Source organism: Hipposideros armiger, unplaced genomic scaffold (genome assembly GCF_001890085.2).
Source record: "Hipposideros armiger isolate ML-2016 unplaced genomic scaffold, ASM189008v1 scaffold_751, whole genome shotgun sequence".
In the NCBI taxonomy this organism is placed as follows: domain Eukaryota; kingdom Metazoa; phylum Chordata; class Mammalia; order Chiroptera; family Hipposideridae; genus Hipposideros; species Hipposideros armiger.
Window position 1 is genome coordinate 714,179 of NW_017732101.1, and position 16,242 is coordinate 730,420.

Here is a 16,242-nt window from a genome sequence, read left to right on the forward strand (position 1 = left end):
TCCTTTTGTTTTTAGTGACAAAACATGGAGAGTTTGTTGACTTCAGGAAGAAAAAGTAGTAGGTTGAGGATATAATAGATACTTGAGGAAAAGATAAACATCTTTTTCAAATTTGGCTGTGAAATGGAAGAAAGAGTTAGGGCTGTAATTAGTTAAAGAGGAATGTGGGTTATAGGAAAGTATAATCCCCCCACCACCGCAAGATAGGAGAGATTAATGAAAATTTTTGTTGGTAGGAAGAGGCCAATAGAGTGGGAGATGTTAAAGACAAGAGAAGGAAGAGATAAGAGATTTCTGAAGTATTCTAGAAAAGTAGAAGGTGTCCAAAGCATGTGTGGAGGGATTAAGTATTTACCCCATTGAAACAGGAAGGAGGAAAGGATAGGTCCCAGTTCAGAGAGCTTTGTAATTCGGGGGTGGAAAGTAGAGATATGGTAGACTGATGTTGTCTCTACTCTCGGTGAAGTAGGAAATAAGGTCATCAGCTTGAAGTGGAAGGGAAGGAAGAAAAAGGTTAGAAGGTATTTGAAATTGTCTTTGCAGAGAGGAGATTGAGCTAAGTGGAGAAATATAGGACCGTTGAGGTTGGGAACCAAGTATTTAGAATGAAGCCAGTCTGCCAAGGAAGTTATTTTCCCCAGTAGGACCTAGCAAGATAACACATCACGTCGGTAATTCTCTATTTTTATATGCTAATAGCAAATCATCTTTAATTTTATCTTATTTTTTGTTTGTTTGGTTTTACCAGTAGAGGAGAAATATGTTTCTTCTTTGAAATGGTGTTTTTTCTGTGTTCTCTGGGTTGTGGCGCCCTCACGTGGCATTCACATTTTGTGCTCAAGCGGATGCATTTGAACAAGCTGAGAATTAAGCATGTGCCTCATATCACTGCTAGTATAAAGGAAAAATTAGCTACTGCTTCGACTAAAGCCTGTTGTAGGTACAAAGAAACTTCCTTTGTAGTTTAACATAGCGTTGGCTACTCACTGTCCTATTTTACTGCACTTAAAATCGTGTTGCTATTTTGTCATGTGCAAGTAATGTGGAAATTTATAATAAAAATAGTAAGAAGAGTTATGAATAGTATCTATTCATTTCCTGGGGTTTTTATAATTGTGTCTAAATTTACATTGATAAATGTTGTTTTGCGTAATTGTAACTGAATCCTTCTGCTTTTTATTAAATATAAAAGAAAGCCATTGAATTAATAACTACCAGATACTTTCTTAAAGAGATTTGTTGTTTTTCAATATAAAGAAAAGTGAAGGGCATTGGCTATGTCTACAAAAGCAAAATGGGGTAGAGTGAAACAAACTAGACGTTTGTGTTAGAGGACACAAAGTCGTGTCCTCTGTGATTCAGGAAGTTAGGAAAGCTATTTATTTATTTATTTGTTTAAGATTTTATTGGGGAATTGGGGGAGGGGAACAGCGCTGGGGAATCGGGGGAAGGGGAACAGACAAGTTGCTGTCCTTTTGTTCTTCAGTCTAGTTGTGGAGGACGTTGCTTCACTGGCCCATGTTGGTATTATCATTGCGCACTTCCCGGGTGAGGCAGATTGGTCACTGGCCTCTGGATGGCCGCTCACGGGGCTCTTGGCAGCTCACACTGGCTGCCGGCTACTCACAGTAGCTTATGGCAACCCACTACAGCAGCAGCTGCAGCCTACGTGGTCGCTGGCGACTCACGGCAGCCCAGCTCCAGGTTGAGCAGTTGTTCAGCATCTTACCTGTGGAGGGCAGTGTCACTGGCCCTCATGTGGGATCAGAACCGGGGCCCTGCTGCTCAGAGCTGGCATCCCAAGCTAGCTCTTAACCAATGCGCCACTCAGCTGGCCTAGGAAAGCAATTTATTTAGCATCTACTCTGTACCAGGCAATTAATATAGGAGCTTTAACATATTTTAACTAATTTCATCCTCACAGAAATCCTGTAAAATCATTTTTGTTTTTGTTTGTTTTTGTTTTTCTCACTTTAATAGGGAAGTGAACCAAGGCCAGGGAAATTAATAAGTAATTTGACCACAGTTATAAGCCCAAGGAATGCCAACGTAACACCAGCCATTTTCTCTTACTATTCAGAATTTTGTGAGCAATTACAGTATATTATATACTCCACTAAGAAAGGATCTTACTGAAGATTCTACCAGGGTGACCCTTTGAATGGTGATGTAATGCATTTAATTAATCATTCGAATTCGCTTGTTGAAGTTTTGTCAGGGTTTACATACACACTGAACTTGCAGCTCAGTTGTTGAGTCTGTCATTTCAAAAACTTAAATTGGTAAATTATTTACTAATGAACCCATTGCTTTGTGTTTAATCTTTTTAATTACTAAACAGCTCCCAAGCAGCCTCAAAGTAGTTGATGACTTGGCCTAACATGACCTAGATTCGGGGTTGTTGAATGACCGAAACGGAAAGAACAAACTCAATAATAAAATTATAAGGGCATAAAAGTTCTAAACTTCATGGTGGTAAAAAGGATGGCGGTGCATGAAAGTGAGATTTTCCATTGAACTTTGTTTTCCTTGACGATATTCTACTTTATTCAATGTGCTCATTATGTGCACTATTCTTACCAACTGTGTATTTATGACCATGAGTAACCCTCCAGACTGGACAAAGAATGTGGAGTAAGTAGAAAATATCTTTCAATATTTTCATCCCTTTATATTTCAAATTGTGCATTTAATACCTTGAGACGTCATCAGTTTCCTTTAACAAATCATACCAGCTACTTCAAACCAGACCAGTTAGACAATGATGCAAGTTCTTCTCAAACACTTATTTCCTCTCAGACAAAGCTTGCAGTAGCTCAAATTACTACACTGGTTTCACTGCCAATATTTGTAGCCCTTTATCTTTCTTGTGAGGCCCACACTCTTTTGAAGATCATCAGTGATTAGTAATATCCAATGATAACAATTATACCTACTTTGTATTTTCCTTTTCTCATGGCTTTCCCCTTTCTGTTTTATTAGTACATATTTTGTGGCTCTTAATGCCTATTTTTCAACACAAATGTTTCATCAATATTTTGAATTAAACCTATTTGCTTGAATCAGACTGAAAGCCAGTATATTTAAATAATATCTTCATATATAACCATATTAATTTGTGCCTTCAAATTAATTAATGTAGAAAGTACAATACTCATTTAGTTACAGTCAAAGCGATTGTCCTTCAAAATGTAATGTTTCTTCCTGCCTTAAACCCTACCTAACCTCTACATTGTAGGGAGATAGATATAGACCCTTATGGGAGCCTCTGATTTTTGTTTGTTGTTTTAGTCTCTTTTAAGATATGTACATATAAATTACCTATTAGATCTTTAACGTGGGCTTGGCTATTTTTTCTCAGGTATACCTTTACAGGAATTTATACTTTTGAATCACTTATTAAAATACTTGCAAGAGGCTTTTGTTTAGAAGATTTCACATTTCTACGGGACCCATGGAATTGGTTGGACTTCACAGTCATTACTTTTGCGTAAGTATCTTAATACATTTTCCATCCTGGAAGAGTAAATCATTGGTGGGAGCCTACACTGTATTTCTTCTTTGTGGCTTCCCTTGACAGATCAAGCATTTTTTTAGTTATCATATGAATTGAAAATATTTTTCTTCCAATCAAATTATGTACTTTGGAGAAATTAGGAACTATCGTATTAAATTATATGGCTTTGGTTTCAATTAGTGCTGTAAAATAATAAAATAGTTTCCTAAGTAACAGAGATTATGATTGATGACAATGCCATTTTTTTCTTAATTGGGAAATCTGATGGCAACACGCATTGAAGTTGAAAAGGTCTTGATGAAAGACCAACGTAGACTTAGATTTCCCTAAATTCTGAATAACTCTGATTTAATTCTACAGGTATGTAACAGAATTTGTAAACCTAGGCAATGTTTCAGCTCTTCGAACTTTCAGAGTCTTGAGAGCTTTGAAAACTATTTCTGTAATTCCAGGTAAGAAGAAACTGGTATAAGGTGGTAGGCCCCTTATATCTCCAACTGTTTCTTGTGTTTTGTCATTGTGTTTGTGTGTGAACTCCTTATTACAGATATGTGACAGAGTTTGTGGACCTTGGCAATGTCTCAGCGTTGAGAACATTCAGAGTTCTCCGAGCATTGAAAACAATTTCAGTCATTCCAGGTGAGAGCTAGGTTAAACACCGAGGCTGAGTTTAGCTGCATTGGTGCTACAATCACAGCTTTTGTGCATAAGCCTATTGCTTGTCACCTATTGCGAATACATATGTAAAAAAGCAAGAATCGGTACATCATATTTTGGATGGATTTGATTCTTTGCTTTTACTAGTTGCTTTCTTTGAGACTGTTCTAAATCAGCCTTTGAGTTTAACAAGTTTTTGCATGAGGCATTTGCAGTAACAGGCTACATGGTCTGCATCGTATAACATCAAGCTTTCTGCATAGAGGCTAAATTATGAGGCATTTGGACTGATGCAAAAAAATGACCGTTTAGGTCCAAAATTGGTATTTTCTTACCTGAAGATAAATGAAACAGCAAGGAATAGCATGAGTGCTGCATGGGGCTCAGTTTTCAGATGTCTTCCTTTTTTAACCCATACTCAAGCTTGCAGAATTCAGAAATATATAACCTCATAATTCAGTGACTTAAAGATTACTTACCACACTATTCGTATAGATTTTTCTAAGATCAATAAGAGGTTAGGGAGTAAGACATCTGCAAATAAAAGCAAAATATTTACACAAGGTTGATGTTTCAGCATGAATATCAAAATCATTTTTTCGCTCTTAGGAGTGTTTGGAAATACACTTTGGTTCATTTCCATTCACAGTTATCAAGTGAACATACAAGTTCGGCTTTCATTCATTTTCACCAGCTAGCAGGCTTTTCATGAAAAATGTTACTCAATCACAAGCATTAAACTAATACTGTTGGCATTGTGCATGACATCTTTATTTTACAGGACAAGCTCATGATTGTTTTGTCGGTAAAGTAGCTATTAAATAGCATATTTAAATTTCTCCCTCTGATTTTATTTGTAGGCCTGAAGACCATTGTGGGGGCCCTGATCCAGTCGGTGAAGAAGCTCTCAGATGTCATGATCCTGACTGTGTTCTGTCTGAGTGTGTTTGCACTAATAGGCCTGCAGCTGTTTATGGGCAACCTGCGGAATAAGTGTTTGCAGTGGCCCCCAGATAATTCTTCCTTTGAAATAAACATCACTTCCTTCTTTAATAACTCATTGGATGGGAACGGTACCATGTTTAATAGGACAGTGAGCATGTTTAACTGGAATGAATATATTGAGGATGAAAGTAAGATATACTTTTTTAACCATTAAGTTGTTTAGTCTGTTAAATATTTTAAAAATTCATATATGGAATTGTCTCAATTTTGATGTGAACCAAGTGACTTAGACTAATTTAAGATAAATCAGTATACGTGATACAAATCGAATATCTTACTCCTTTTTCCTTTTTCCTTATCTGTCCATCACATGATGAAAGTTACCATTTGAAAATGTGTTCTTTCCCTAAAACAGTGTTGAAAACAATACCATGTTATGCTGTATAAGCAAAACAAAATATTTATTTGGTAGGCATTGATGAGTTCTCAATCATCTTACATAAATCAGTACTTTCAACTATGCAGTATATTATGCTGAAATGTATTGTTAAGACCAGGGAAAAATAATTTGGCCCAATTTGGTTGGGCCCAATAGAGGAAACATTCACCAAGATGAAACCTGAATTTGTCACTCATCAAAAAGTTAAGCAACGCCAATCCAGTCATTCGCTCATTGATGATGGGAGAGTGTAAACTCAAAAACCTACTTGTCTAATATTGTTGTTCCAGCTTATCCCTTTGGTATCAGTCATTATTTTAGATTTGCTTATCAGTATAGTTTGATTTTATTTTAGGGGTGGCATCAGGATAAACTTAGGATGCCATAAACATCAGTATAATTTCTTACCATGGAAACCAGCCCCTCCGTCATTTGGATGTCCAAGTCCCTTCCTCTCTATGTACAATTACCTTGCTAATTTCCATTGGTACCTTGATTATCAATACTCCACTGGGATACTTATTCTGAGGTATCCTTCATGGTTCTTAGAACTATATGAAATTGTATCCCTTCTTACATTATATTAATATTTTAAGAGTTAGTATTCTTATGAAGATTTATACTGGGGAGATTAGGATTTACTGGATAAATGAATAAATAAAACAAATGATTCCATTATTTATGGGGTGTTCTATTAATATAATAACAGCGCAATGACAGTCTTTGCACGTAAATATTTTCTCTGTTTCTGGTAGCTTCCTTCAGGTGGATTTTTATTAATGAATATTTTTGGGTCAACAGCATGACCAGATTAAGGCTATGGAGACACTGTGTCAAATGGCTCTCCAGAAAGAGCATACCACTCACTATTATTGGCTATTGCCATATTTTTAAATTTTTTGGTAGAAGGAAAAGTGTATCCTCTTGTTCCTAATTATTAATGCAGTAGAATTTTATAGATATGTTTTTAATACTTTTAGCAAGTTATATGTTTTATATAATGTTAATTATCTGTTGGTATTTTTATTCATTATCCTATCATATGATTGTGTATTTTAGGTAATTTATATGAACTCTTTAATTTATCAAGTATATTAACATTTTTGTCTTTTTTGGCAAATATATTCTCCAACTTGTTTTTTATTTGATTAATTGTTTTTTATGCCTAAGTGATTTTCATTTTTAGGCAAGTAAGTCATCAAGTTTTTTTCATTTTTTTTGTATATTTTAGTTTAGAAAAAATATTTTTGATTTAGAGAAAATAAAAATATTCACCTAGATATTCTACATTTAAAGCAGCCACCTATATATTCTACATTTAAAAATCCTACATATTCTTTATAGCATATTAATGGACTTATCTTTAAATCTTTAATATTTTAAAATCTAGAATTATTTTTTAATATATGTTATGAAGTAAGGATCTAAAACTTTCTGCAAAACTATGACCCAGATTTCTGTGCATTATATATTAAGGTATTCCTTGAATATAGGCTTTAAGCATTCTTAAAAACAAACATAATAATTTTTGGTGGTGTGTGTGTGTGTGTGTGTAAATATGTATGTTTATGTATGTGTATGTTTCTTGAGATCATCTTTGCAACTTATTAAAGTTATGTATAAAGTATTCCTTAAGAATAGAAACTAGATATACATAGAAAACATTATATATATATCCAAAGAAACAATTTATTTTGTTCATTTGAAAGATAGTAATCAAGGCAAAACCCAAAACAAAACACTTATTTACAGCATCATAGAAAGAGAAAACACATTTTTCATTGGAAATTAGGTTAAAATTAGTAAGAAAAAAAATATCTGAATCCATTTGGAATCCAAGCAAAAAGTATTTGTAAAGCAAAATTTTATCTGCATGGAAGCATTTAGAAGCAACAGGCTTCCCTTTCTCTTACTTTTTCTGCCAAAAAAACAGCCTTAATTTAACAACTCTTTTTTGAAGTATCTCAAGCAATTTGAGTTTATATTTGGAATAAATACTGATATGAGACTGCTATAATAGTTATTCCCTCCAAGATGGTTTTCTTTTTAAAACAAATTTTCTAAATATTGTTTATTTAAAAATGTTATATTTTGATATTTGTTTAGTATTTTGTTTTTCTTAAAATATTTTCAGTAAGTCATATACATATTTATTATTTTATCCATTTCATTGTGGTTGAAAAAAATGTAAGTTTTATTATCTAGACACAATGGCTGAAGTGTTTTGAGGGCTTTTTAAATGATTGTTTCTATTCCTTACTCTTTAAATAGGTCACTTCTATTTTTTGGAAGGACAAAATGATGCTCTGCTTTGTGGCAACAGCTCAGATGCAGGGTAAGTGGTGTTTTGTATTGAGGTATTGTATTGTCTGCACTGCTCCATCAGCCTCAATAACCTCTCACCCACCTGGCCCCCACTCTCTCCTCATTTAAAGCCCTCCATAAATTCTACTTCACGCTGTCTCTCAAAATAGTTGGGATAAGTGTGGATTCTCACTTCCTTCACATACTCATATGCAGCAATTATTTTTCCATACTAGGTCACAGCTGATCTTCCAAATTAGTTATGGAAAATTGAAAAGCAGTACATATATATATATATATATATATATATATATATATACATATATATAAGAAGTTTAAGTTAATAACATTCATAAGCCAGTATTTTATAACAGTGATATTTTATATATGAGTGATCTCTGAGGCATGGTGAGTGTATGTCTAGCATATTTTAGCAAAGTGGTTAAGAATAGACTGGAGAGTTTGCATGGGTTCAAATCCTGACTCGACCATATAATGTCACCTCTCCTAGCCTTACAGTTTTTGCATGTGATAAAGAAGTATAATAATAGGGTGGCTGTGAGAATTAAATAGATTCCATTTACAGCTATCACAGCGCTCAATCAGTGTGTCTAATTATTATGATCAACATCCTGTGGACGTTTGTTACTAAGAAGTTTTCTTGCACCTACAGCTAAAGCCTGGGGAAATTCAGAGAAATAGTTACCTTTCCCTATTTGGCAAGTTTTTAGAATCATAGGCTTCTAATGTTCTTTCTGTGGAAGATGATATTGTGAACTTTAGTCTAAAGTAATACCTGTGGCAAAATTCTGAATGGTACCAGGCTTTGCATTTGGCTTATATGATAAAGGTTGTACTGCCTGTATCTCAGATCCCAGTGATAAGTAAAACAGACTGATTTTAATTCCTTGCCTGCACTGTACTAAACATTTTACATCCAGTATCTTATTCAATGCTTCTACGTTTGTGAGGCAGGTTCTGTCGTTAGCCCTTTCTTACATGTGAGGTGCCGAAAGCTTAGCAGGTGTCACAAACCTGCCCAGATCATGCAGCACACGTGTGTCAGGCATAATACTGAGGTCAGGCCAACGTGATAATCAAGGTCATAGGACGCCTTGACTATGCAGTTACTTCCTCCTCTCAGTGTGTCCCCCACACATCCTTTCTTTACCCCTCTTCTCCACTACCCCACTCACATGCTGCTGCCTCTAGATCTCTTCTGTGAAAATCCATTTTTTTCCCTGTACATTTATTTTTCTGTCCGTGTCCACACGTTCCCAAAGATATTAATCACGATATGACTGATTTTATATGGCAAAATCATAAATATAGTAATGACAATTTTGAATCACAGAGGAATTCACACATAGAATTAATAGATTCTGCTATTACGTAAATCAGTCCACATTGTGCTGGGTTAAGTGCTGGGTGAGGTGAGAGGAGTCAGCTTTCCCTGGTGTCACGTGCCATAGGCACTGGCATCTGTAAAAACAGAAAGCCAGTCAGCAGACCCGTGGCCACTGACTTCCTCTCTGCTTTAATCTCATTTCAGCCAGTGTCCAGAAGGATACATCTGCGTGAAGGCTGGTCGGAACCCCAACTATGGCTACACAAGCTTTGACACCTTTAGCTGGGCCTTCCTGTCCTTATTTCGTCTCATGACTCAAGACTTCTGGGAAAACCTTTATCAACTGGTGAGAACAGATAATATGATTCTTCTGGGAAGCATGAAATACTAAGATCAAGAGAAGTGCTGTAAAATACTTTAGTACTTACAGTGTGAGATCGTAACATCCTATATAAAATTCAATAAACTATCTCTTCCATTTTGCAGACACTACGTGCTGCTGGAAAAACGTACATGATATTTTTTGTGCTGGTCATTTTCTTGGGCTCATTCTACCTGATAAATTTGATCCTGGCTGTAGTGGCCATGGCCTACGAGGAACAGAACCAGGCAACACTCGAGGAGGCGGAACAGAAAGAGGCTGAATTTCAGCAGATGCTCGAACAGTTAAAAAAGCAACAAGAAGAAGCTCAGGTATAGTTGGCAAACATAGATTTCTTTTGTGTTTTTTTATCTCAGTTCTCTGGTGAGTTCAGTGGCATTTAGTACACAAAATCAGCAGTGGTTAAACTGACATTTGAAACACATCATATGTGTTTGATAAATGTTAGAACCTGTTCGGTTATTAGGAGATTATTATTTTATTTTGATAATTGCTGTCCATACTAATAGCATCAAAACATGGAGATTTATAATTGCTTTATTGACATTTTGTCTCCCTGGTGACCCCTCATTTACTCAAGCTCACAAAGTAGTTAGGCCAACCTGCCCTCAAATCAAAGTATTTTCTTAATCATCTGGGGAAGAAAAATTCAGTTATAGTTGTGTCTTTATTAGTGTCACCAGAGGTGTTAAAAGTCAGAAAATTGGAGTCTAGCTGAGATTATTTATTATTTATTTTCTGTTTGAAGATTGTTAAATGCAAGTTTATAGATTTCATAAGGAAAACACTAATATGTGAACATAGTAAATCACTACATTCTCTGCCTCCTACCCTGTAAGTCCTTTCACTTTTATTTGATGAGGCTTCCAAATAAGGCAAGAATTTCTCTAATTATATTTGCTTGACTTAATATTAACTAATCAAATTGCCTATTTTTTTGCCTGTTCTTGGATCTTGAGTACAGTTATTTTTTAACACTGAGTGCCCTAAATACGTAATACAAGTCAAATAAATAAAATTCACAGCAACAAAATTGAGTGCTATGTCTTTCAAAACACTGTTCAATTGTAATTTACAAATTCATTCAGATGCCATGATCTGGGGTTTTCTTAATATAATCTATAATATGTTTTTGTTTTGCATTTCTTAGTGAAATACTCAATTTAAGTCAAAGAGGAGAAAAGTTCATTAAGATAAAAAAAAATTCGACTGAATTAAATTCAGTAATTTAGACTGGAACTAAAAGTCATTGTCAGGTGAAAGTGTGATGGATCAGCTTAAAATAGGAAACATTTAATTCTTCAATTTTTTTCTTCTTAAGATACTGTTTAAATAATAGAAAAAAAAGTAACAATGTTCAAGTGTCTTGTTCATATTAGTAGATAATTACAAAGCATAGTGTGAGGCCAGAGCTTGAAGATTTTAATCAAAGTCACATACATCATCTTCCACATGTCTGTTGATTTTAATCCTTTTTTTTTGTTTTAATATTTTTTTATTGGGGAATTGGGGAAGGGGAACAGTGTTGGGGAATTGGGGAAGGGGAACAACCAAGTTGTTGTCCTTAAATCTTAGTTTTGGAGGGTGCAGCTAGCTTAGCTCCAAGTCCAGTCGCCATCCAACTGCCAGGCGTTAGCTCCTGGCTGCTCAGCTCAAGGTGCCATGTTCAATCTTAGTTGCGGGTGAGCATAGCTTACCATCCCATGCGGAAGTCCAACCAGCAACCTTATTGTTAGGAGCACATGCTCCCACCAGCTGAACCATTCTGCCACCTGTTGGCTTCTCAGCGGCAGCTCTGCTTGGGGGCAGCCCACTGGCCCATGTGAGAATTGAACCGGCGACCCTGTTACTCAGAGCTCAACTCTTAACCAACTGAGCCACTCAGCCGGCCCTGATTTTAATTCTTTAATTGGTCTAATAACAATGCATTGTTTTCCAAAATACCTACCCGAATGGAGCATTATTTTTCAAGATCATATTCATGATACTAAAGGTAAATTAAACAGTAATGCAGATAGAGTTTCTTGAAGTTTATATGCAACTACCATTTACTTTGGGCCCTTCTAGGCAGCCGCTGCCGCAGCATCTGCTGAATCGAGAGACTTCAGTGGTGCCGGTGGGGGAGGAGTGTTTTCAGAGAGTTCTTCTGTGGCATCAAAATTGAGCTCCAAGAGTGAAAAAGAGCTGAAAAACCGAAGAAAGAAAAAGAAACAGAAAGAACAGTCCGGAGAAGAAGAGAAGGAAGACAGAGTCCGCAAGTCTGAATCTGAAGACAGCATTAGAAGAAAAGGTTTCCGTTTTTCCTTAGAAGGAAGTAGGTTGACATACGAAAAGAGGTTTTCTTCTCCACACCAGGTAAAAATATTAGATTACGTAAATTGCATTTTTAAAAGCTATAGCAGAGCTAACACTGCCTTTCCCTGCACAACACAATGCTTTCCGAATGGTAATGATCAGCAAGAATTGTGATTATCACCTCAGAGAATTTGTGAGTTTTAAAACTTGTTGGAATCCCAGGAAAGCATTTTTAGAGCATAGATCCCGCTGGTTTTGAGGTTTTGTTAAAGACTCAAACATCTCAGGGCAATTTTCCACATGAGAAATTATCAGCAGATGTTTTTCATCCCTTCTTAGCAGCTGTGCCCGGACCTAGAGAACTGTGGGTTTTCTGAGTGGCGGGTTCCTAGAACTGAACTGTAGACTCTTTCAGATCAGCTGTTGAGTTGTTCCCATCCACGTGCAGACTTCATTGGAAGAATGCATTGCATTCTTCATGTCCTCATTTCAAGGGGAACCAGAGCAAAATTTTTCTAGAGGTGTAGCTAAAATTCTTAGGTAAGCACGCACTGAGGAAGATTTATGATCCTAAAAAAGCAGTGATGTTTAATTGCACTTGATTATCTCTGTCTCATGTTTAACGTGGGACTTGCATTGAAACAATTACCCTGATTTATATAGTGCGGTAAATGTTTACTGAATGCCTCTGGCTAATGTATCAGTATAAGCTGTTGAAACTTTGAAATTTAATTGTCTTTGAAATTACCAAGAGAATTCCCAGAAATACAGTTTCTCAGAAGACAACTTCACTGGTAGTGAAACCTTAATATCTGTATAGTAACAATAGCAACTATAACAACACTGATAGCAGTGACAATGGTTAACACATAGTGCATTGAACCTTGCGATATTAACTCATTTAAGCCCCTCACAACAGCCCTAGGTAGGTACTATACTCATTATTCCCAAATTAAGTACGAAGAGAAGGCGAGGGCTGTATTCTTTGTTGAGTGCCTCTTTTATACTTGATGTTCTTTTTACACAGTCATAATTAATGCTAACAGCCCTGCATAGTATTATTTTCAGTATTTTTAGGATCAGTGAAGTTAAATAATTGCACAATGTCATATAGTTATTAAAAGCTGAGGTGCTTTTTAAATTTGGCCTGACATTGAAACTCTAACTTCCCACTTTATTAGGCCTACTAGAAAGAACATCTTTAAAAATTGATAAGGAAATGTACAGTTTGATGTCATTTAAGAGATGCATATATTTAGGATTCTACCTGCTCTCCATAGATTTTATAGTATACACAGTCATCTTACATAATCTTTTGTTTAATATGTGTACATTTTTATAGGTCAGTATGATTCATTCCAAGTCCAAATAACATTACAACATAGAATAAATTAAAGGTTTTTTTTTCTTATTTGATTGCATTAGTGGAGACATTAATCTAATAAATATGAATTCCTTAAAAATCAGACCCCCTTTTTAGAGCAGTGGGCATTTCGTAAAGGAAAGAAGGAGAAAAGGGAGGGATAGAGGGACGGATAAGGAAGGTAGGTTGGTTACATGAGGTAAAACGGCCTAAACTTGAAACTGCAAATCAGTCGTTACCAAAGAGTCTCTCCAATTTGCTTTATTTCAAATCCAGTGAAACTAATTCTGAGTAAAATAGTGAAGCCCGAAAAGGGAAAGCACTGTCCTGCCTCTTTCTGCAAATTTTGCTCACAGATATAACATTTTATCAGTAGTATCCTCACACCATTTCCTAGCTAGTTGGACATTATAAACGATCACTGAATTACACAACTTGGACTGTCTGGCTCAAATTGATATTTTTTTCTTAAGTGGCATCTGTAAAAAAAAAAAAAGAGTTAATGACTTTTTTTAATCTAATAAAGAAATAAACAAATAGCTAAGGAAGATGGAGAGGGAACTGGAAAGGGAGAGAAAAAGAGAAAGAGAGAGGAGGGAGGAAAAGAAGGAGAAAGAGAGGGGGGAAGGAAAGAGAGAGAATCCTGAATTCATACTAATTCCACTTTTCAAGTCACTGGAAGTAATACTAAAAATAAAAAGCTAGGTAAAGTTTCTCAACCTGGGTACAGTGAGAAAATGTCCAAAGCTGTTAGATTTTTTTGAGTCCAAGACCACAAAATACTAAAAACTGTTGTTTCATTTTGACATGATAGAAAGGCAGTTGTGTTGGTAGCCATTTCTACTTTCATATTTTATGTTAAGATATAATTTTCTTAGTAAAGTAGGTGAATTGTATGAAATATTTCTCCTAATACTAATGGTCTTAGTATTAGGAGAGGGAGAAGGAAATCAAGAGTTCAACCTCTAATCAAGTCTTAAGACAATCTGGAGGTTTTATTTTAAAAACTTTGTAAGATACAGTTGACCCTCTTAAATCATTTTACTCCCTATTTGTAATAAACAAGTTTTGTTTTTAGAGGTTGATTTGGTATGGCAGATTTTTCTTACTGACTATCCTTTATTTGTGGCACAGCATTTGATTGCTATGGATTTATACAAGTAATTAATAGAAGTTGATGCTAACAGATGGGACACAATCATTTTTCATACCGTAAAGTATGCTTTTGTATGTCATGATTCACTTTCGAACTTTAAGAAATTCTTGTGTGCAATTTTATAACTTATTTTCCTCCAACCCTTCTATTTGTGCTACTTGAGTGGAGCACTTGCAAATTAAAATAGAAGCTCTTACTTAGAGTGATACATATAAATAATTTCTACTTTATCTCTTATTGCCAAGCATTTCTTGTCTGCCTTTCTTTTTGAGGTAATGATAACTAGTAGGTCACAAATCCTGTAACTATTATGTCCTTATAGCCAATTTAAAGTCCCTTGTGAAAGGAGACATGAAAGAAATTGGATAGTCTAAGAGAGGCTTTAAAAAAATTACTACCTGTATAGAAAGCAATAAAGGAAAAGAATGACTCTTACTAATGAAATTGATGATAGGGTGAAAAAACTTGGGAACAGAAACAGGAGAAATGACTTCCGTTGGGGGAGCATGTCAGTCTTCTTAGATGTGCGTCTTTCTGTAAATAGTGAATAGGCTCACAACATAAGATAGTGTTTCAAGTTCATAGACATTTTATAGATGTTTGCAAGCATTATTGAGAAAATTATTCTTTAGCTTAAAATAATTAAAACATATTTACTGTCAGGAAATGTAAAAAATACACAAGTATAAAATAATAATTTTAGGTAGCTTTAAATCCTTTGGAGAAAAAAAATCAAACTGATATTAAGTGATGAAATTAGTATTATTTCTATTAATAATTCTAGGAATCCAATGCAAGCCAGCATTAGCAAAAAGAGAACTTTTTATATCATGTAAATAATATCTGTAAGTAGCTTTGGGTATGTCTGAACCCAGGGACTCATAACATATTATTATGACCAAGTATTTCTCCATATCTCAGTCCAAGTTCCTCCAATATGGTGGCCAGATGCCCACTGCAACTCCACACTTATACTTAATATTTGTAGCAACCCTAATTGAAAATACACCTCATTTCTAAAAATTCTGAAAAAAACAAAGGTGACTGTCAATGGGCCATGTAGTGTCCCCTGCCCATCTTTAAACCATTCTCTGGCCAGAGATGTGGAATACATTCATCAGCTAGGCCTGCGTCATATTCTTGCCTGAGGACCATTTCTCAAGGATAATCAGGGCATTATCAAAAGAAGAAAGAGAACTAGATATTGGACAAGCAAAAACAAGCGTTCACTACAGTGAAGTTGCAAAAGTAGACAATAAACAATAAATGATTCTTGTGCTCAGTGCTGCTGTGTTTAAAAATCAAGGTAAAGTGCATGATGGCAGTGACCTTGTAGCCATTTAGAAAATTATTAAATGATTGTGACCAGATACTTAGTGAAAACCAGATATTTGTAACTATGGCATTCTTCTTCATATTTCTTGAGATAGAAGAGTGAAAAATCAGGGAATGAATCATATAGTTCTTTCAGCTTGATTTAATTTATTCATGAAAATAGAAACTATGCAAAGAGAAGGGAGAAGCTTTTCCTTGTGCTATAATTAAACAAACCTACTAGCAAGATTCATTTTATCTTCCTCTGTGGTCAGGGTGTGGTCACTAGTGGATATATGTCACTCTTACTGGATATATGTTTGGCTTCAAAGGACCTAAATGTAGGTGTGTATTTAATCGCTTTCCATTGGATTAAGTGAGAATGGCTTCTAGAGAGGGAGCTAGCAAAAATTACAGCTCTAGGTGCCAGTAACAGGACTAAACAATGTTGAGAGGGTACTTGTGACTATCTTAATGCATGGGTAAAGAAGAAGAAATGAATAAAGAAAGAGAGAGAGAGAG

The 16,242-nt window shown here is 35.4% G+C and overlaps 1 protein-coding gene across 1 annotated transcript in view; it reads left to right on the forward strand.

Moving 5' to 3' along the window:
• LOC109373905 (sodium channel protein type 2 subunit alpha-like) overlaps positions 1-16,242 on the forward strand; it is a 167,227-nt gene that overhangs the window by 65,348 nt on the left and 85,637 nt on the right. Inside the window, exons 4-11 of the mRNA XM_019628148.1 lie at positions 2,545-2,634; positions 3,362-3,490; positions 3,878-3,969; positions 5,035-5,307; positions 7,830-7,893; positions 9,415-9,556; positions 9,697-9,903; positions 11,660-11,947. Coding sequence (XP_019483693.1) covers positions 2,545-2,634; positions 3,362-3,490; positions 3,878-3,969; positions 5,035-5,307; positions 7,830-7,893; positions 9,415-9,556; positions 9,697-9,903; positions 11,660-11,947 — 1,285 coding nt within the window. The remainder of the gene's footprint in view (positions 1-2,544; positions 2,635-3,361; positions 3,491-3,877; positions 3,970-5,034; positions 5,308-7,829; positions 7,894-9,414; positions 9,557-9,696; positions 9,904-11,659; positions 11,948-16,242) is intronic.